We start from the raw sequence: 22,878 nt of genomic DNA on the forward strand, positions 1-22,878 counted from the left end.
TCTAAAAGCTGATGTGAAGGGTTAGAAGAGCAGCTTGCATAGAGGACAGCCTTAAGGCAGCAGGGTAGCTGTATCCCAGAACAAAGTAAATGCTAAAAAAAAGCGAACTTCGAAAGAGCCAGAACCCTCAATGAGGAGAAACCACTGATGCATTATAATGGTCAACACAGAGCACTGCTGTCTAAATCCCTTTCTTAATGTTTTCAATTCAGAGGCTTCAAGTTTTCTTCTAGGAGATCTGATTATAAGATGTAGTCAAAGAGAAACAGTTTTTATTTTACTGTTACATAGGATGGGCTGGCAAACTTTATCTTACAAAGGGCCAGATTGTAAATATTTTAGGTTTCGCAGGTCACACGATCTGGTCTCTGACACTTTATTTTTTTCTACAACCCTTTAAAAATGTACAGGCCATTTCCAGCATGCTAGCCATACAGAATCAGGCTGCTTGCCAAATCAGGCCGCAGTCTGCAGACCTCTGATACAGAAGAAAAGCAATTCTCAACTACTAACTCTCCACCCAAATTCCCTTCTCCTTGTTTCAACTTTAAATAATTTCAGGTAGAATAGGAATTAGAGGTTTAAAGGACTGTAAGGATGAGGGATCTAATCTAACTTTCCAAATGAGGAGCTGAAGGCACAGAGCACCCAAGTGACTTGCTTACAGCAGAGGCCAAATGCTCACTTTTCCCTCCTTCCCCTTCCATTTCTGGAATGCTTACACTCAAACTTGAGGACTCCCTTTAAAATAAAGTCTACTGGACCTTTACTATATTCACAGTGTAAAATATTCGTTTTACCGGATACTTGTTTCACATTCTCTTATCGTGTTCAAGAAAGTCACATCAGGAAAAACTTACAATACTTTTTAGTTTATATTGAACTGGCATGGGGCTTAAGGAGGCTTAGAATTCTGTCCCCTAAATTTAATAAACTGCTGAGTTTACTCAAGCTGGACAGGCTAGCTTCTGAGAAGAAACCTGAATAGGCCTGCTAGGTGGAGGGGATCAGTTATATGGCATTAACATTCAAGATAAGCAGACATCACTCCTCTAATTAAATTCCTCTGGAACACATGGGGCTACCAAGCAAACACCTTACAGGAAGAGTCTAATCCTATCCATTTACCATTTTTTCTATTACTGAAATATGGAATGAGGAATAGCACTTTAATGCCACCTCTCAGAGTAAAGTATATATAAAAAAGAACATTTTCATTTTCCTTCAACTGGTAAAACAAAAGCTTATTCTTTGTACCTGAGTTTCTAGTTGTTTCCCCACAGCATTTCTGATAAAAAGCATACTTTTATTGTCAATGAAGAAATTCTCTAAACCAAAACAGATATAGTCAGATATTCCAAATGAACCTTCCCTAAATTTAGAACTTGAATTTTAAAGCAACTTTATAGAACAATGTTACCACCCTATATCAAAAAAAAATCTTTCATGTGGCAATTCTGGATATAAGGCTTGAAATCTCTTGGATCTTTCAAAATACACTCACACAACATATGGATTGATAAAATGTTATCACTGATAAACCATGTGTCATCCAGGTTCTTTATGAAATGCCATTACATACCAGCCCTGAAATGTCACAATTCCATCATATACAGATTTGTGAAATTTTCACTCTAGATATGAGGTAATGTGTTTTCTCCACATCGTGTCCTCACTTTTCAGGTAAGGGGAATATGACTCCCTTAAGACTGAAAAACAAGCCATGCCCTCCTCCCTCATTAAAAAAGATTAAAGAAGAAAATCATCACTTCTTCATGATCCGTGAGTGGCTCCTAAATCTTCCTTTTATTCTACTGTATTTAAAAACTCTTCTTCTTGAAGTTTCAATTTAAAATCCTCTCTGATTCTTTCTAGCAGCTCTGGTTTAAAAATAACATCCAATGCAGTCATTGCCAGAGCTTTGGCCGTTCTCAAAGTGTAGAACTGAGCTTCTTGTGATCCTAAAAGGTAGATAAAATGAATAAAGATAACCTCATACGTATTACAATTACTTTATTAGTTTTCTGGTTAGCTTTCAATATCTAAATTGCCTCTCCAACTGCCCACCACAATATAGTATTTCCTGAGGTGTTGTTAGGTAAAGAAGTAATAACAGGCTAACCTAAACAGTTAGAGAGGCAACTACTACTACGAAAAGAGTATATGCCAAAACATTCACTTGTAATAACACTTACCTGCAGCTTCAGTATATTGTTCTGTATGATTCAAGGCATTAGAGCCAATGTAAAAATATGGATGAATCCCAGGAACCACAAAAGTAACATTTCCAAAATCAGTAGATCCTTGGAAAGGTAAGACAAACCATGAATTTCTAATTGCTAGTCCAATGGACGCTAAAGCACACTTATCTTAATCTCTATAGCACCTGACATGATTTACTGCTCCTTCCTTTCTAGAAACTCTCTACTCTTTTGGTTTCCATGACTCCACTCTCCTGACTGTCTGGCTTCCTCTGTCTCCCTCTCTGGTCACTTTCCTTCACCTGTCACCTGAGTACTGGTGATCCCTAGGGTTTCATCTCTGGGCTACTCCTCCTCCTGTGTACTTGGGCAACCTCATCCACATTGAAACTTATGTTTTCAATCACCTCTCGTGTATTGACAACCCCTCAAGTCTCCACCCAAACAACTTTTGGAACAGGCTACTGGACAGCTTTCCTTAGAAGTCCTGTGAACACCTCAAATTTAACAAACTAATAATTAATACCAACCCACCATACTCCAGCCTGCTCTTTCTCTTGAACTCTTTATCTCACTGAATGACATCAACACCCTGTTTTTATCTCCAAGCCCCTCTGAGTCTATTTCATCAACATTTATTATTATATTTTAAGAGAGGTTTTCTAACATGCAAACGTAATAATGCTCTTAAAAGGAAAAAAACCTAAAATAACCTGATATGCTTATGATTATTTAAATTCTAATAACTGTTTGTTACTCCTCAGAAACTGAAAATGCCCCCATATAACTAAGTCCTTAGTAACCTGTGTACTGATGACTGGAGATGAATTAAAATTCTATTTCCCCTTTAAGTAGCTTACTTAAAAATTAGAACTAAGCAAATTTAAACACTAGAAATATTTAGAATATAAAGCAAAGAGTATGTTGGCTATTTCTAAAAACAAATCTGTTCACTTGACATTCTACATTCACTGAGGGGTGCATTAGTGTCTTTCCCCTACCCATTAAGTTTGTGAAAAAACTCATTAAAAATCAGGAGCAATACCTCCCCCAACCTCGAAAGCTGTTAAACAAAACCATTTAACCATGGGTGGTACTTCCCTTCCTCAAATAGCATATGATATGTTTGAAAGAACTTAATCACCTGAAGGGCCATTCAACATTGCATCTTCTGAAATGAAGTCTATTCCCAGCTTTTTTCCATTTTCAATATAAGCTTTCCACAGGCTCTTATTGGGAAGAACATTGTAATAATCATGTGCTCCACCTTCAATTTCTACCTAATAAAAAAATTATAAAACAAATTTTGAATTAAGAAACTCAAATTCACTATCTAATTTTCAAACCAGCAATAGTTCTCTAACAGAAAGAGGTTTAAGAGGAGGCACCTCCCCTTCAGGATATAAACTCAAATCTTTTACCTTAAAAAAGTATGCTTTTCTATAATGGGAGTTCCTAGGACCCTCTCTCCTTTACATTATATATGCACCAAAGCACATGAGGTCACCTAGTCAGTGAGTATCAACTGCAGTCCCTAAACAGGGTGTGGGAGAGGCCAGGAGTCTCCATTTTAGCCAGCACCCCCAAGTAATTTTGATGCATGTGGTCCCAAAATCACATACTTAAGAAATACTGCCATAGGCTATAGCCTCTAAAAGAAAGAAATCAAGATTTACCAATTTTCAATATACAAACTGACACTGACACCACTGCCAGGTCTGAAAGGTATAACATATCCTGAGCAAGACAGAAGATTCACAATGCAGAAGGGTTGACTATGGTCCTCATTTATTAATTTCGGTGCATGAAAATACAGAAGCAGTTTATATGTGCCCAGTTAAGAGGATTTACAGATTTAGATTTGACTAAATCAAAAATGGGCAATACTCCCACAAACTAAAGATAATCCCAATAGCATTAGCAGAAACCAATTATAAAATGGCAGAGATAATATTCTACTTTTAGCAACATCTAAGTTAGAAACAATGACAACCTAAGTAGATACTACAAGTCAGCCAAAACATAAAAAATTATTAAAAGACTATTTAAAATATAGGAAAAGAGGAGATAAGCAATCGATCTGATAAGATGTTTAAGGTAACAATCATAAAGATGCTCAAAAAACTCAGAAGAATGGATGAACAGAGTGAGGAGTCAGAAGTTTTTCACAAAGAGTTAGAAAACATAAAAAAGAATCAGAGCTAAAGAATACAATAACTGAAATATGAAATACACTAGAAGGAATCAATAGTAGATTAGACGATATAGACGAATGGACCAGCAAACTGGAAGACAGAGTAGTGAAAATCACTCAAGCTGAAGAGAAAAAAGAAAAATCAATTTTTAAAAATGAAGACAGTTTAAGAGTCCTCTGGGACAACATCAAGAGTACTAACATTCATATTATCAGGGTCCCAGAAGGAGAAGAGAGAGAAAAAGGAGCAGAGAACATATTTGAAGACATAATAACTGAAAACTTCCCTAACCTGGGAAAGGAAACAGACATCTAGTCCAGGAAACACAGAGAATCCCAAATAGGATCAACCCAAAGAGGATCATGCTGTCCTTAAACGGCAAAAATTAAAGATAAAGAGAGAGGGGCTTCCCTGGTGGCAGTGGTTAAGAATCCACCTGCCAAGGCAGAGGACATGGGTTCGAACCCTTGTCTGGGAAGATCCCACATTCCACAGAGCAACTAAGCCCATGCGCCACAACTACTGAGCCTGCGCTCTAGAGCCTGCAAGCCACAACTACTGAGCCTTTGCACCACAACTACTGAAGACCACATGCCTAGAGCCAGTGCTCCGCAACAAGAGAAACCACCGCAATGAGAAGCCTGCACACCTCAATGAAGAGTAGCCCCCGCTCGCTACAACTAGAGAAAGCCCGTGCACAGCAACGAAGACCCAACACAGCCAAAAATAAATAAATAAAATAAATAAATTTTAAAAAAATTTAAAAGATGAAGAGAGAATATAAAAAGCAGAAAGAAGAAAGCAACAAGTTCCGTACAAAGGAGTTCCCATAAGGTTATCAGCTGACTTTTCAGCAGAAGCTCTGCAGGCCAGAAGGGAATAGCACAATATATCAATCCTTAAAGTGATGGAAGGGAAAAACCTACAACCAAGAATACTCCACCTGACAACACTTTCATTCATTTGAAGGAGAGATCAAAAGTTTTACAGACAAGCAAAAGTTAAGAGTTCAGCATCACAAAATCAGTTTTACGAGAAACGTTAAAAGGACTTCTCGCCACACAGCATCTATATCCGCCACACAGCATCTATATCAGCATCTATATCTGATAATACTATAATAAGGAGTTTAGGGATACACAGAAGAAAAGGGTGTGTAAAATATGATATCAAAAACAGTAAAGGTGAGGTGAAGGAATAAAAACACAGGGTTGTTAAAATGCATTCAAACTTAAGAGATCAGTAACTTAAAATAACCACAAATGTATATAGATTGCTATTTATAAACCTCATGGAAACCACAAACCAAAAGTCCATAATAGATACATATACAAAAAAAAGAGAGAAGAATCCAAATATGGGGAATTCCCTGGTGGTCCAGTGGTTAGGACTCATTGCTTTCACTGCTGGGACCCAGGGTCAATCCCTGGTCAGGGAACTAAGATCCTGCAAGCCACATGGCGTGGCTGAAAAAAAAAAAAGGACACAGAGTGGTTGAATGGATACAAAAACAAGACCCATATATATGCTGCCTACAAGAGACTCATTTCAGATCTAAAGACACAGACAGACTGAAAGTGAAGGGATGGAAAAAGGCATTTCCATGCAAATGGAAATGAAAAGAAAGCCAGGATAGCAATACTGGCAATACAGGATAGCAATACTGAGCAATACTCAGACTAAACAGACTTTAAAACAAGACTGTAACAAGAGACAAAGAAGGACATTACACAATGATCAAGAGGTCAATCCAACAAGAAGATATAATATTTATAAATATACATGCACCCAACATGTGGAACACCAAAATACATAAAGCAAATATTAGCTAACATATAGGGAGAAACTGACTGTAACACACTAACACCCTACTTACATCAAGGAATAGATCATCCAAACAGAAAACCAATAAGGAAACAGTAGGCTTAGATGACACATTAAGGCCAGATGGACTTAACAGATATATATAGAACATTCCATCCAAAAGCAGCAGAATACACATTCTTTTCAAGGATACATACAACATTCTCCAGGACAGGTAACATGCTAGACCACATAACAAGTCTCAGTAAATTTAAGAAGACTGAAATCATATGAAGCATCTTTTCTGACCACACATATGAGACTAGAAATCAACTACAAGAAAAAAACTGCAAAAATCACAAATGTGTGGAAGCTAAACAATGCTCCTAAACAACCAATGGGTCACTAAATAAGTCAAAGAGGAAATAAAAATACCTGGAGACAAATGAAAATGGAAACACAACAATGCAAAATCCATGAGATGCAGCAAAAGCTGTTCTGAGAGAGAAGTTTATAGCAATACAAGCTTAGCTCAGGAAACAAGAAAAATCTCAAATAAACAATCTAACCTTACACCTAAAGGAACTAGAAAAGAACAAACAAAACCTGAAGTTAGTAGAAGGAAAGAAATCATAAAGATCAGAGAAGAAATAAATGAAATAGAGCCTAAAAAACAACAGAAAATATAGAAACTAAGAGCTGGTTCTTTGAAAAGATAAATAAAATTGACAAATCTTTAGCCAGACTCATCAAGGAAAAAAGAGAGGGCCCAAATCACTAAAATCAGAAATGAAAAAGGAAAAGTTACAAATGACACCACAGAAAAACAAAAGGATCCCAAGAGATTACTATGAACAATTATATGCCAGTAAAGTGGACAACCCAGAAGAAATAATCAGATTCCTAGAAATGTACCATCTCCCAAGACTGAAACAGGAAGAAACAGAAAATACGAACAGTCCAATTACCAGTAATGAAATTCATGAAATGAATCACTAATGAAAAGAACTTCTAATAAACAGAAGTCCAGGATCATGTGACTTCACAAGTGAATTCTACCAAACAATTTAGAAAAGAGTCAATACCTATCCTCAAACTATTCCAAAAAGTTGCAGGGAAGGTACACTTCCAAACTCATTCTATAAAGCCAGTATCGCTTTGACACCAAAACAAGACAAAGATGTCACAAAAAATGAAATTATGGGACAGTATCACTGATAACATAGATGCAAAAATCCTCAGCAAAATATCAGCAAACTGAATTCAACAGTACATTAAAAGGATTATATACTACAATCAAGTGCAATTTATCCCAGGGATGCAACAAGAATGGTTCAATATCCACAAATTAATCAATGTGATACACCACATTAATAAATTGAAGAATAAAAATCATATGATCATTTCAGTAGATGCAGAAAAAGCTTTTGACAAAATTCAACATCCCTTTATGATAAAAACTCTCAGGGACTTTCCTGGTGGCGCAGTGGTTAGGAATCCACCTGCCAATGCAGGGGACATGGGTTCAAGCCCTGGTCCGGGAAGATCCCACCTGCCACGGAGCAACTAAGCCCGTGCACCACAACTACTGAGCCTGTGCTCTAGAGCCTGCGAGCCACAACTACTGAGCCCATGTGCCACAAATACTGAGCCCGCGTACCTAGAGCCCGTGCTCCGCAATGACAGAAGCCACTGCAATGAGAAGCCCACACACCATGGCAAAGAGTGGCTCCCGCTCACCGCAACTGGAGAAAGCCTGCACGCAGTAATGAAGAATCAACACAGCCAAGAATAAAATAAATAAATTAATTAAAACAAACAAACAAAAACCTCTCCATAAAGGAGGTGTAGAGGGAACGTACCTCAATAACAAAAGTCAAACAGAAATATAGATCAATGAACAGGATAGAGAGCCCAGAGATAAACCCACACACCTAATTATGGTCACCTAATCTATGAGAGAGGAAGCAAAAATATACAATGGAGAAAAGACAGTCTTTCAATAAATGGTGCTGGGAAACTGAACAGCTACACATAAAAGAATAAACAAACTCAAAATGGATTAAAGACCTAAATGTAAGGCCAGACACTCTTAGAGGAAAACATAGGCAGAACACTCTTTGACATAAATTGCAGCAAAGTCTTTTTTGACCTAACTCCTACAGTAACAAAAATAAAACCAAAAATAAACAAATGGGACCTAATTAAACTTAAAAGCTTTTGCAAAGCAAAGGAAACCATAAACAAAACGAAAAGACAACACTCAGACTGGGAGAAAATATTTGCAAATGAAACAACCGACAAGAGATTAATCTCCAAAATATACAAACAGTTCATGCAGCTCAATATCAAAAAAAAAAAAATCAAAACATGGGTGGAAGACCTAAATAGACATTTCTCCAAAGAAGACATATAGATGGCCAACAAATATATGAAAACATGCTCAACATCACTAATTATTAGAGAAATGCATATCAAAACTACAATGAGGTATCACCTCACACCAGTCAGAATGGCCATCATCAAAATATCTACAAACAATAAATGCTGGAGAGAGTGTGGAGAGAAGGGAACCCTCCTACACTGTTGGTGGGAATGTAAACTGGTACAGCCACTGTGGAGAACAGTATGGAGGTCCCTCAAAATGCTAAAAACAGAACTACCATATGACCCAGTAACCCCACTCCTGGGCATATACCTAGAGAAAACTGTAACTCAAAAATACACCTGCACCCCAATGTTCACTGAAGCACAATTTACAGCAGCCAGGATGTGAAAGCCACCTAAATGTCCATCAACAGAGGAATGGATAAAGAAGATGTGGCACATATATAAAATGGAATATTACTCAGCCATAAAAAGAAATGAAATTGTGCCATTTGCAGAGACATAGATGGACCTAAAGACTGTCATACAGAGTGAAGTAAGTCAGAAAGAGAAAAACAAATATCGTGTAATATTGTTTATATGTGGAATCTAGAAAAATGATACAGATGAACTTATTTGCCAAGCAGAAATAGAGACACACAAGTAGAGAACAAACGTATGGATACCAAGGGGGGAAGTGGGGGGTGGGATGAACTGGGAGATTGGGATTGACTTACATACACTACTATATATAAAATAGGTAACTAATGAGAACCTACTGTATAGCACAAGGAACTCTACTCAATGCTCTGTCGTGACCTAAATGGGAAGGAACTCTAAAAAAGAGGAGATATATGTATACGTATAACTGATTCACTTTGCTGTACAGCAGAAACTAACATAACATTGTAAAGCAACTATACTCCAATAAAAATTAATAATTAAAAAAAAGTCATATACGACAAGCCCACAGCCAACATCTTAATCAACAGTAAAAAGCTGAAAGCATTTCCTCTAAGATCAGGAACAAGACAGGGATGCCCACTCTGCCCACTTCTATTCAACTTAGTATTGGAAGTCCTAGCCACAGCAATCAGATAAAAAATAGAAATAAAAGGCATCCAAATTGGAAAGGAAGAAGTAAAACTGTCAACTGTTTGCAGATGACATGATGCTATACATAGAAAACCCTAAAGATACCACCAAAAAACTACTAGAACTCATCAGCGAATATCGTAAAGTTGCAGGATACAAAATTAATATAGAGAAATCTGTTGCATTTCTATACACTAGCAATAAACTATCAGAAAGAGAAATTAAGAAAACAATCCCATTCATGATCTCATCAAAAAGAATAAGATACCTAGGAATAAATCTAACTAATGAAGTAAAAGACCTGTACTTGGAAAACTATAAGACACTGATGAAACCAAATGAAGATGAGACAAACAGATGAAAAGATATACCATGTTCAAGGTTTGGAAGAATTAATATTGTTAAAATGACCATACTACCCAAGGAAATCTACAGATTCACTGCAATCCCTATAAAAATACCAACGGCATTTTTCACAGAACTAGAACAAATAATTCTAAAACTTGTAAAGAAACACAAAAGACCCTGAATAGCCAAAACAATCTTAAGAAAGAAAAACAAAAGGAGGTATCATGCTCCCTGATTTCAAACTATACTACAAAGCTATGGTAATCAAAACAGTATGGTACTGGCACAAAAACAGATACATAGAGCAATGGAACAGAACAGACAGCCCAGAAATAAACCCATGCACCTCTGCTCAATTAATCTACAAAAAAGGAAGCAAGAATATACAATGAAGAAAAGACAGTCTTTCCATAAGTGGCGTTTGGAAAACTGAACAGCCACATGCAAAAGAGTTAAACTGGACTACTTTCTCACACCATATACAAAAATAAACTCAAAATGGATTAAAGATTTAAATGTAAGACCCAAAACCATAAAACTCCTAGAAGAAAACATAGGCAGTTCGCTCTTTGACATCAGACTTAGCAATTTTTTTTTTGAATATGTCTCTTCAGGCAAGGGAAAAAAAAGTAAAAATAAATGAATGGGACTACATCAAACTAAAAGGCTTTTGAACAGTGAAGGTTACCATCAATAAAATAAGAAGGCCACAACTGAATGGGAGAAGATGTTTGCAAACAATAGATCCAACAAGGGGTTAATATCCAATCTATACAAAGAACTCATACAACTCAATAGCAGAAAACCAAACAGCTTCATTAAAAAATGGGCAGAGAACCTGAATAGACATTTTTCTACAGAAGACATACAGACAGGAACAGGCACATGAAAAGATGCTCGACATCACTAATCATTAGGGAAATGCAAGTCAAAACCACAATGAAATAGCACCTCACATCTGTCAGAATGGCTATTATCAAAAAAGACAACAAATATGTGTTGGTGAGGATGTGGAGAGAAGGGAACCCTTGTGCACTACTGGTGGGAATCTACATTGGTACAACCACTATGGAAAACACTATGGAGATTCCTCAAAAAATTAAAAATAGAACTACCATACTCTCTAGCTATTCCACTTCTGGGTGTGTGAAGAAAATAAAAACGCTAATTCTAAAAGATATATGCACCCCTATGTTCACTACAGCGTTATCTACAATAGCCAAGATATGGAAGCAGTCTACGTGTCCATCAACAGATGGAACGTAAAAACAATAGCTAAAGGTATACATATATACAATGGAATATTAACCAGCTGTATAAAAAGAATGAAACATTGCCGTTTGCAACAACATGGATGGACCTACAGGGTATTATGTTAAGTGAAATAAGTCAGACAAAGAAAGACAAATACTGTATGATTTCACTTACATGTGGAATCTAAAAAACAAAACAAATGGACAACTATAACTAAACAGAAAACAGGGTCATAAGGAGAACAAACAAGTTGTTGCCAGAGGGAAGGGGGTTTGGGAAAAAAGAGTAGTAGGTGAGGGAGATTACAAACATTCAGTACAAAATAAATGAGTCACAGGTATGAAATGTACAGTGTGGAGAATACAGTCAATAATTCTGTAATATCTTTGTATGGTGACAGATGACAACTAGACTTATCATGGTGGTCATTTTGAAATGAATAGAACTATGAAATCATTATGTTGTATAACAGGAGCTAACATAGTGTTGTAGGTCAATTATACTTCAAAAACAAGCAAACTCACAGAAAAATAGATCAGATTTACGGCTTCCAGAGTCAGGTGCTGGCGGGAGGGGGAATTAGGCAAAAGGTACAAGCTGCCAGTTATAAGGTAAGTAAGTACTAGGGATGTAAGTACAACATGATAAAGATAATTAACACTGCTGTGCATTATCCATGAAAGTTAGGGTAAGTTCTAAGAGTTCTCATCATAAAGGAAAAAAATTTCTTTTCCATTTCTTTAATGTTGTACCTATGTGACATGGTGGATGTTCACTAAACTTATTGTGATAATCTATTTCATGATGTATGTAAGTCAGAGCATTATGTTGTATACCTTAAACCTATACAGTGCTGTATGTCAATTTTATCTCAGTTCTATATAGACTCAAATCTAATAACAATGAACATTATTATAAGGCAATATTATACCTTGGGGTATTAGCTAGTAATAATAGTTCATGTTTTATGTTATAAATATTTTAAATATCTATAATTATAAATGAATAAGGGATGAATGCTTAAATTATTACTCTTTGGACACTTAACATATACTGTCTTAGAATCACTCTTACTATCTGAATAAATCATATATCTCCAGTCTACTGAGGGCAGAAAAAAATAAGGTATGAGGTGTTGGCCCTAACTCTTCACAAACATTATGCCATTTAATTCTCATAAGAACCCTAAGATAGATTATATCATTATCTCCATTTTTCAAGAAAAAATGGAGGCCCAGAGATATTAAATAACATTTCCAAAAGTTACAGAATCAGTGAGGCTGAGAGGCACAAATCCAGATCTTATCTCTCTCCAACCAGACTACAGGCTTGCCCCAGGGCAAGATTTATGCAGTGCTGGAGCTTCTCATCCCACTGTAGGCCCTATATGATTAGTACATAAACGTTGCCGACTTTATGAGTCAAATAAACAAAACCTCTTGACTACTGTGTCTATTTTAACTTTCATTCCAGCAAGCCATAAGTATTTATATCACTATTACACACACCTGTGACTTCACCAAAAATAGGTTTGGCTGATTTTGCCATAAAGTTCCCTTTACAGGAACTATATACAGCATTTCCAAAAGCATAACTGCCAGTAAGGAAAAATATAACTTGCAAAAAGGCAGGGAGCCTAGCTCAGCAATATCAGTTATTCTAAGTCCTGTGTAATAAGACGACTGCAGTCTTCCCTATGCAGACACTGAGTAAAATAAATAAGAATGAAAGATTTTCACATCAACTATTCAGTCAACTGGTTTTGCATATTCAAGGCACTGATTGCCAAATAAAAGGGAGACAAATTAGGTTCTAAATGTAACTTAATATAAACAACCCCAGCCCACATATATACTTCTGATTATAACTTAGATTAACTCTTAAAAGTTCTTACTGTGCACCCAGTAGCCAAAGCTGCAGCTCTGAAGCAATCTTCTGCCTTTTTGGTCAAAACTGGAAGTTCTTTCATTGAGGGTGCACGGAAGTAATAGATTAGTTCAGAATAAGAGGGAATGATATTGGGTTTTACACCACCATTTTTTATTATACCTATAAAAAGAACCAAATTACTGGAATTGAGCTTGGAGCTTGGAGATCATTTCTTTAAGCTTAAATACACCCATAAAGTTTTTCAGCCAATATATACATAAAGAAAAATAATTTAAACTTATTAGCGTCACATATATGCCAACCAAAGATTTTGATGTTATACAACAAGTTTCTATGCACAGTGTGACACTTTCTTGCTAATAGGAAAAAAAATAACTGTCTATATGTACTTTAGTCTGAGGAATTTATACGATGTTAAGAAATTATGATTCCTGACTATAAAGAAACTGCTACAAATTTTTACAACTATCTTAAGCCTTCTGGGAGAGACTTTTATTTCAGTGTGTTTTGTTACAGTTGTACATTTTGATAAACTTTTGACATAAGGAAAAAAACCAATGGTATGAGCCTCTGTAATTACCCTCATACCTCAGGAATCCCATTTTAAATAGCATTTGGCTCTGGGAGAATAATTTTCATGCCAACAAGAAACCAATGCAAGTCAAAGATGACAAAATATACTACCACTGTCAAAACAAGTGCATTTATTTGGAACTAGACTGAGAAGGAAGATGTATCCATTCAAAATAATAATGAAAATAAGTATGCAAAACCTATTTTATATGACCTGTTTTAAAAAATATATTTTTTACATATTCCTGTTTATTCTTTTTAAAGAAACTAACGTAGAAAATTGGTAAAAGTGCAGTTACAAACTAATTTCAGACTATAGCAAAATCAGGCAAAGAACAGACCTTAAAGTATAATAATTTCTTAAATCATAAGGAAATAAACTAAAAAATAAATCTGTACCTTCAAGACAATACTTATTACTGTATATATATTAAGGTGATACACATAATTTAAAAAGATGTTACTTAGGATTAATAGCACTTGGGTACATAAAACCAGTAACCACCACTTTTTTTAAATGAGAAAATGATGAAATTTTGTTATTAAGAGACAGTGAAGATAACTGAAAAAATCACGTTCTAACTTTCAAATACCCACAGAATATTAAGAGACAGTGAGGATAACTGAAAAATCAAGTTCTAACTTTCAAATATCCACAGAAAGAACATAGATCCTTACATAAAAACATTATTTCTAATATTCAAAATGACCATTCTATTTATGTACAAATAATCTTAACTATCTTCTTACCCACACATAAATGAACATCTAGTATCCTGTCCCAGGAATTTCTGAAAATGTTAAAAATTTTTGGAATATTCATAAAGTACATAAAATGTTCCCAAATGTTTTTTTAATCAAATATTAAGGAATAATATTGCACTGAAATATATTAAGCGCCATCTATTACCCAAAGTATTTGACATTCGTACCATGAACTCTCCAGGTAGGTTTCATTTGTTGTCTTAACACAGACAGATTGCTGTAGGCAAGGACAGCAGCATCTAATGCATTTAGTCCTTCCCAGGGATAAGCAGCAGCATGAGATGCTTTTCCATAGTACTTCACAGTCACACTAGGAAATAAAACATCATTCGGAATTACTTTTTTCAATATCACCAAAGTAAGAAAATCCAAGTAATTAGAACTACCCAACTATTATTCAAAATTAATTCACACTGCTGAATTAATTTGTAGCAATAATATAGCAATTTACATACCTTAGTTTTAGTTTATTATTATGTAATACAGTGACTAACACAAAGAAGGCATTCCAAAAAAACAGAGAAAAAGAACTTTGCTCAATCGAGCTCCTGTACAAATTAAATCTGTACACAATTCAATTTAAACGAACAATGCAATACTGTATTAAGTGCTGGAATTACAAAAGAGATGGCTCCTGTCTCCTTCTACACTGTACTGTGATAGCTCTATATCAAAGGTCTACAAAAACTCAAATAATTCTTTCTGTCTTAAAGGTGGGGAAAGGTCAAGGAAAGACGGAAAGAAGGTGACATTTGAAATGGGTTAAGACAACCTCTAAAAATCAGATTATATTCACAGTATTATAAAATATTCTAGCGTTAAGTCAGTTGTTCCTGGCCAATATTTTATTAATGTTCCAGAATACCTGTATCACTAATACCTTAAAAGTTTTTTAAAAATTAATTAATTAATTATATTTCTGTTTGGGTTGGGTCTTCGTTGCTGCACGTGTGCTTCTCTAGTTGCGGTGAGTGGGCGCTACTCTTTGTTGCGGTGCGCGGGCTTCTCATTGTGGTGGTTTCTCTTATTGCGGAGCATGGGCTCTAGGCGTGCGGGCTTCAGTAGTTGTGGCACTCAGGTTCAGTAGTTGTGGCTCATGGGCTCTAGAGTGCAGGCTCAGTAGTTGTGGCACACGGGCTTAGTTGCTCCGTGGCATGTGGGATCTTCCCAGACCAGGGCTCGAACCCATGTCCCCTGCACTGGCAGGAGGATTCTTAACCACTGCGCCACCAGGGACATCTCCCTTAAAATTTTATAAATTGTTTTTCTACTTCCCAATAGTTCTCATACCAGTCTACTCAGATACAATAAAAAACAATAAGGTTTAGAGAAAGGATTGTATATTAAATAGTTATTTATAAAGATGACTTGCCTCCATTTGTTTTTTTAACTCTTTGAACACATGACTCATGGCCTTGTCTGATAACTCCAAAAGAAAAAAAATTAATAATGGTGACTTGTTTCGATAACACTTTTTAAGCCTGATTAATAGTACCCACATTTAAATTATTAAAGTCACTCTAGGGCTTCCCTGATGGCGCAGTGGTTGAGAGTCCGCCTGCCGATGCAGGGGGACACAGGTTCGTGCCCCGGTCCGGGAAGATCCCACGTGCCGTGGAGCGGCTAGGCCCGTGAGCCATGGACGCTGAGCCTGCGCGTCTGGAGCCTGTGCTCCGCAACGGGAGAGGCCACAACAGTGAGAGGCCCAAGTACCGCAAAAAAAAAAAAAAAAAAAAAAAAAAAGTCACTCTAGACTTTTTTTTTTTTTAATGAGCTAGATTCAGGAGGCTCATGGCATTTCTTTACTGATTCCAAACATTCTATTTAAAAAACAAAATCCAAATATATATTTTAAATTTTAAGATACTTGTTATTTCCTCAATCTATATCTATCACCATCACTCAGAAACTGGAATTTTAACAAAACTGGTGATAAATATTATAAAATGGAAAAAGATGTCCTTTATGAAAATGGCTCTAGCACCATTTCTTCTAGGGTTCAAATCTATGTACAATTAAAGCACAATAAACTACAGGAAAAGAAATGTTAATGCCTGTTTTATATCAGCATTAGTATTTTAGGCTTAAAAAGCACATTTAAGGGCTTCCCTGGTGGTGCAGTGGTTGAGAATCAGGCTGCCAATGCAGGGGACACAGGTTCGAGCCCTGGTCTGGGAAGATCCCACATGCCGCGGAGCAACTGGGCCCGTGAGCCACAACTGCGGAGCCTGCGCATCTGGACCCTGTGCTCCACAACAAGAGAGGCCGCGATAGTGAGAGGCCTGCGATGAAGAGGGGCCCCCGCTCGCTGCAACTAGAGAAAGCCCTCGCACAGAAACGAAGACCCAACACAGCCAAAAATAAATAAATAAATTTATTTTTTAAAAAAAGAACATTTAAAAAAAACTGATATGGAATGATATTCAAGACACATTGTTTAATTTTAAAAAGCAAGAGCCAGATCAACAATATATTTAGCAGACTATTTCAGAGGGGGGAAAATCCTCCTTTAAGATTTAATTTATACATGTACCTATTTTATGTCTATAAATATACCCCCAAAGTCCTGGGAGAATATATATCTCTAGAAAAGGGACTGGATGTGAAAAAAGGTGATTAATAGGGACATAGTGCTTTATCTTATTTATTGTTACAGATTTTTAACATGAATAGATGAGTAATTTTTTAAATTAAATTTTTGTTCTTGCTCTCTTTTCCATCTTAAAAGTTGGCAAATGAAAAATCTAAGAAGCCAGATATTAAGAAAAGGCCTGAGGCCCAATGGACTGACTTCAGAATCAAGGCCAAGAAGCCTACCTAAACCTAAATCCTAGAAGGCTAATGGACTGGGAAGCCTGCCTGCAGCCACTGGTCCCTTCTAGCCAGAGGCATTGGCAGAGGTTTCTAACCTCTAAGGTTTTCCAGAGGTGTACTACTGTACAGCATCCCTGAAACGGAAGTTGAAAGATTCTTCCTACTGTCACAATACCAATTCCTGGTGATAAGACCAAAAATACCAGAACAGTTAAAATAGTCACCCTCTGAAAACAAGGCATGCAGAGAAATGCAGGATAACTGAACACACAATCTAGAAGCACTGCTGGAGTGGTTCTGCGATTACTCCCAGGCTACTGTAGAGGAGAACATGGGGTTTTCCTCAAGCAGCTGAGCCATGGCTCCTTGGGACCAGACCCCTAACTGGACCATTAAATATTATGGTTGAAATTTCTGATGTAAAAAATTTAAACCACTTAAATGATGCATGCTCCTAGGTACCAAAAAAAGTGAGCTTTTCAACATAGAGAAAGATAAAAAAGAAAAAAAAAGTTTCAGCACCAGACGAATCAGAAGAGGATATATTGGCAAATTCCAATCAAATCCACAGCTAGTCAGTTTCTGTATTTTTTCGTCAGGAACATAATTTATCCTTTTTGCAAAGAGCTCAAAATAAGTAAACTAGAGAAGTGTGTTTTCTTCCCAAGACTAACAAAGCTGTCTCTTGCAGATCTATTCAGCTGCAAATGCAACTCCATATCAAAGGACAGACATTGTCCAGAAACCAGATTCCTCTCAATTCAAAATAGAACATACATGTCAACATATTGTTTGCTATTCTTACGCTTTTTAGGCAGTATTTTAACAGTTCAATTATGAACACCATATTAAATCTCAATTAGAAGGGGCCTACCAAATGTCGTTCAATGGAAATCAAATATCACATCATTATCTTTCAATTTACTGTTTTTTTTCAATTTACTGTTTTTTTTCAATTTACTTTTTAAATGCAGAAGTACGGAGTTTTAGCCTCCAGTTAAGTCACTAAAGTATTCTAATAGCCTGTTTTCCACTACGAAGTTTATTTCAACTTGATTACTCACTCATGTTCAGCCACATCAGGTAGATAAGCAGCATTCTCTTGAGATGGATGGGCCATAAAAACAACATCAAGATTTTTAAAAGCCCCTGCTTCGATTAAATCAATTTTGCCACCACCATCTTCTTCTGCAGGGGTTCCCAGAACAATTACCTAGAAAGAAATACCTGTGTCAGAGCAACAAAAAATCCTAGCAGGCAATATCAGTCAGGTTCCCTTGCATATGTATTCACAATCTAAATCAAACTATGAAGAGAGGTTTTGTTCTCTGACTCAAATAAGGCAGTGGGCATAAGTCTACCGAGCTAAATTCACCACAACTTGCAATTGACATTATTATACCAATTTGGCTCAAAGTATGTACTAAAGCCTCTATAGGAAACTTTTCCCAATCTTATAACACAATTTTATAGAACTAATGTCAAAGATGAAAAGAGATAAGTACTATATACTAAGTTCCTCAAAATTATTTAGGACTTACTTCTTAAAGCTTATTTTTGACTGTCTTTTAGTATATGTGTATATAATTATTCATAAGCCTTTTACTGGTAAGGAACTTTCTAGTTACTTATTAGTTATCCTCACAACAACCCTGTGAGGTAGGTGAGCGATCTGTATCATCATTTTAGGAAGGGTGGTTTTGAGGCATGGAGTGAAATGTCTTGCCCCAGATCACAGAGCAAGGCTTAAAGCAGAGCTGGGATTAGATACCCTGACCTTCAGGCCTGAACTCTGTTTCCTTACCAAACTACCTCTTTAGAAGGTCTTAACGCATTCATCCTTTATGAAAAGCATTGAATAAATCTTAATACCACGGTTAGAAACGGCCAACTATTACACAAACTTACTAATTCGATTCCACCAGCTCAACCAGGCAGATTTATTGGTCACCAAACACCTAATTAAACAAAAGAGAACTTTACAGAATAAACATTTTACTTTGATATTTAAACTTAACTTCTTCAAACAATTTTTAAAAGCAAAGAAAAATTATAAACAACTAATATACTTTCAAGGTCACGTATAAGAACACAATGAAACAAGTTGGAAAAGTTCTTGGCTTGCAAAGAGAATCAACATAAATTCCATTTTCAGATAAGACAGATAACCTTACTAAAACTGAGTATTACCATTCAAAATCAGAAGTGTGTGTATTTCCCAAAGTCTTGCTTTAGTCAGAAGTTATAAAGCACCCAAACTCTTAAACTGCTTTTTACTCTTAACCCTTGACTCATGAAATCTGATGACTTTTCAGGTTAAATCTTGTTGACTTCTCTGAACCTTTCATAAACCTGGTTAAAGCTAAATCTCTCCAGTGCTTCATGCAATGGCAAAGGACATCTCCTCCCCCAAACAAAACAAAAACCTAGCCAGATGAAAAACAAGGCCCAGAGGCAGAAAAGAGAAGGCAGCTAAAGAGAAAAAGCCACAAAAGATGGAACTGTAAGGATAAAAGAGAAAGGTTACTGACACTGGAAAAAATGGGCTAAAGAATATTAAAATATAACATTAGTCTTCCCCTTAACCTGAGCAGTGGTGATTCAATCTTAGCCCACAGAAAGAATATACCACTTGGAAAAACAGAGTAACACAAGGTTAAACTTGCCCTGTGGCTAACATAAACACTTCCCCGTTTAAAGGATCGAGCTGTATCTTAAAATCGCGAAATAAACCTTAAGACTTAAGGATCATGTAGTTAATGTTCACTCTCTTCCCATTTTTTGTATACTTCTAGAGGTTTTGTAGTTCTAACGACTGAACATTTCCTATCCAAATTCCAATGATTCTAATCACAACAGCTCCTAGGACTGCCACAAACAAAAGATTTTTTGGAGGCTAACGAAGAGGGTCTACAGGTATCCCTATAATAACTACCTCCCAGAGATTGCACAACCTTGTCAGCAAATTGCGATTGCCCGTTACCAAAAACAAGCCATCACGAAAACCAGGCTTGGTTCTAAGTTCTTTCCTAAGGGAGAGAGTTCACTCAATTGTTTACAACTACGCAGGAGAGAAAAAGCAAAAATCTGCAAAATGTCGCTAGGTCGGCAACTTATGCACTACTGACTTTGATCCAGGGGTTCTGCCTACTAGAAAAAGCCAGGACGTCGACTGCTGTCCCCTACACCTGCCCCGGGGTGGGAAGAGACGGAGGCGCACGGGAAGCGCCGGCTCCCGCCCTTCTCGGGTCGGTCCCGGCCTGGGCTGGCGATGGGAATCCCAAGCCCGGGCCCCACCTCACCTTCACTGGCAGAGGCGGCCCAGGGAGGCTCTCCAGGGCCCCCTTGACGCCCAGCGCGGCCGCCGCCCCGACCTCGGCGATCAGGTTGTGGCCGCAGGCGTGCCCGATGCCTGGCAGCGCGTCGTACTCGCAGAGGAAGCCCAGGTGCAGCGGGCTCGGCGCCGCCCAGCCCCGCGGCGGCCCCCACTCGGCACGGAAGGCCGTGACCAGCTGGTAGTGCGGCTGCACCACCCACGACGCGGCCGGGCGCTCGCTCTGGAAGAAGCGCGTCAGCACGTCGTGGGCATGGTGCTCCTCGTAGGCCAGCTCGGGCTCGCTCCAGATCGCGCGGCTCAGGGCCCCCAGGCGCTCGGCCGCCTCGTCGATGCACTCCGCCGCGCGCAGCTTCAGCAGCTCCACCTCGAAGACGGCGGCGCAGGCGCCCCCCTCCACCGGCCTCTCCTCTCCGGGTCTCATCGTGCTCACAGCCGGTGACCGGTCAGCGCTCTTCCCGACCGCCCGCTAGGTCGCTCCCTCCCGGCGGCCGACTGAGTCTGCGCACATGCCCGGCGTTCCCTGCGCAGGTTGTCTCCGCAGCTCCCGGGAGACCCACCCCCGAGCCCCCGCGCCCCGCCTCCAGCGCCTCGCCGGAAACGTGCTCCGCCCCTTCTGCCGCCGGTCGCTGGGAGGAACCCGAGTCTTGGCGCTAATCGTCTCTCCTTCGTCCCCTTGGCTGTCCTGACAACTTATTTATGGTCTAAGGTCATTACTCCTTTTCGTTGTTGCTTATGTCCCAGAGCAGCAGAATAGAACGGTTTTATTGGTTAATAGGCCTCAGAGACAGACCAAGTGGAATACAGTCCCCTGAAAAACGGCACTCTCCTTTCTAGAATAGTAATACAATTTTCTTTTTTTTAGAATAGTAATACAAATTTATACAAGGGTTTTAGTTCCTAAAACTGGGTGTCGATATAAATGTTTTACAAAGAACACTGGTCTATAGACTACGTAGTTAAGTTTTCGGAACGCCCTCACTTTCTTCTCCCTGAGGTTACTGTGTTACATAAAAGCTGGAACTGCTGTATATGGCTTTCTTATTAGAATCAGAACTTACTAGTAACTCGAACAGCAGCTGGAATGTAAATAGTAAGCACTAGATATGTATTCGCTATTATAGTCTACTTGAGTAGAGTAGAATTAGAATTAAGTATTTAAAATGAGGTTTTTTAAAAAGCCCAAAACAGTTAATAAAAACATTTATGGTCATATATATTCATACTGTTTTGTTGATTTGAATATGTTTTGTTAAATAGTAACAGCTTTGAGAGAGAGCATATTTACTATTTTCGTTTACAACTTTGATGCTGAACTCAAGTAACATGTGTGCAGTTGGTGTCCACATTATAACTCGGTTTTAAATTACCCAGTGAAGAAATTCAAGATGCCGTACTCTTTTCTCCAGAGTGAAGCACAAAGTCTGAAAAAATGTTGTTGATGACATAACTATTAATAGCACTGTAGAAATTTATATTCTAAGGTGTTCCACATAGTAAAAGCTTCCATCAACATTTCATACTCTATCACCTCTTTCCTTCATTTGTTACAATTTGGTTAAATGGGACACAATATATTCATATAATAAGACAAATGTATTTTTTCAAAATAAGTCTAAAGGAAGCTAACATACATGAACACTATCTACTACTATTTTTAACTACTACACGTATTAACAATATCAGAGTAAATGTCACATTCTAAATCAGAAAATACTGTCATTCTCAGGCAACACCCTAACTGAAACGCAGCTCTAAAGACAACAAATGTATTAAATTCCTGACCCCCTTGTCTATGCTTAATAAACCTTACTGAGATACACTTCCGCAAAAATCCCCTCTGCGACTATGAGATTCAGTATTATTGTGTTCAGATAGTTGGCTAAAAAATGGCCTTGTTTGAGCAAATACAGTAGGTGACATTTGTAGAGCACTTACTCTGTGGCAGGAGCTTAACATGTGCTAAGTGCTTTACGAGCATTAACTCATTTAATTCTCATAATAACCAATGAGGTTGTTAATGTGATTATTTATCTTCACTTTACAGATGCACTGTCTGAGATTACACAGCTATTAAGTAGTGGATCCAGTATGGAACAGAGGCCAGTCTGGCTCCAGTGGGCTACTTTCAGCCACCGTGCTCTATTGTTTATGTAAGTAGACATCCAAATTCTTAAATGCATCTACAGCTTGTCTATTTGCATGAGAACCCATAAATATCACTCAGTTTGAATAAATT

At 37.6% G+C, this 22,878-nt stretch overlaps 2 protein-coding genes across 4 annotated transcripts in view; one reads left to right on the plus strand and one right to left on the minus strand.

Annotated features, from left to right (window-relative positions):
• Positions 1–250: 250 nt before the first annotated feature.
• PM20D2 (peptidase M20 domain containing 2) lies at positions 251–21,140 on the minus strand. The gene is made up of 7 exons (XM_060138935.1): positions 20,608–21,140; positions 18,370–18,518; positions 14,659–14,801; positions 13,158–13,312; positions 3,346–3,481; positions 2,196–2,303; positions 251–1,961 (listed from the first exon to the last, which is right to left on the minus strand). Exons 1-7 carry the CDS (start codon positions 21,061–21,063, stop codon positions 1,807–1,809), a joined length of 1,302 nt encoding a protein of 433 aa, XP_059994918.1. The 5' UTR covers positions 21,064–21,140; the 3' UTR covers positions 251–1,806.
• Positions 21,141–22,686: 1,546 nt separating this feature from the next.
• The window catches only part of SRSF12 (serine and arginine rich splicing factor 12), a 37,609-nt gene continuing 37,417 nt past the window's right edge, over positions 22,687–22,878 (plus strand). For all 3 annotated transcript variants that reach the window (XM_060138939.1, XM_060138940.1, XM_060138941.1), the window contains exon 1: positions 22,687–22,792. The gene's annotated coding sequence lies outside the window, so the exon portion shown is untranslated. The remainder of the gene's footprint in view (positions 22,793–22,878) is intronic.

This window comes from Lagenorhynchus albirostris, unplaced genomic scaffold (assembly GCF_949774975.1).
Source record: "Lagenorhynchus albirostris unplaced genomic scaffold, mLagAlb1.1 scaffold_257, whole genome shotgun sequence".
NCBI lineage: Eukaryota > Metazoa > Chordata > Mammalia > Artiodactyla > Delphinidae > Lagenorhynchus > Lagenorhynchus albirostris.

Excerpts from the sequence above, each read along its gene's own strand:
- PM20D2 (XM_060138935.1), bottom strand. The coding sequence starts at position 21,063 with ATGAGACCCGGAGAGGAGAGGCCGGTGGAGGGGGGCGCCTGCGCCGCC. Across the intron at positions 14,802-18,369 it reads CCTGATGTGGCTGAACATGA|TGTGACTGTGAAGTACTATG; the intron begins GTGAGTAATCAA and ends TTTATTTCCTAG. Across the intron at positions 3,482-13,157 it reads CTTTGGCTACTGGGTGCACA|GTAGAAATTGAAGGTGGAGC; the intron begins GTAAGAACTTTT and ends TTTTTTTATTAG.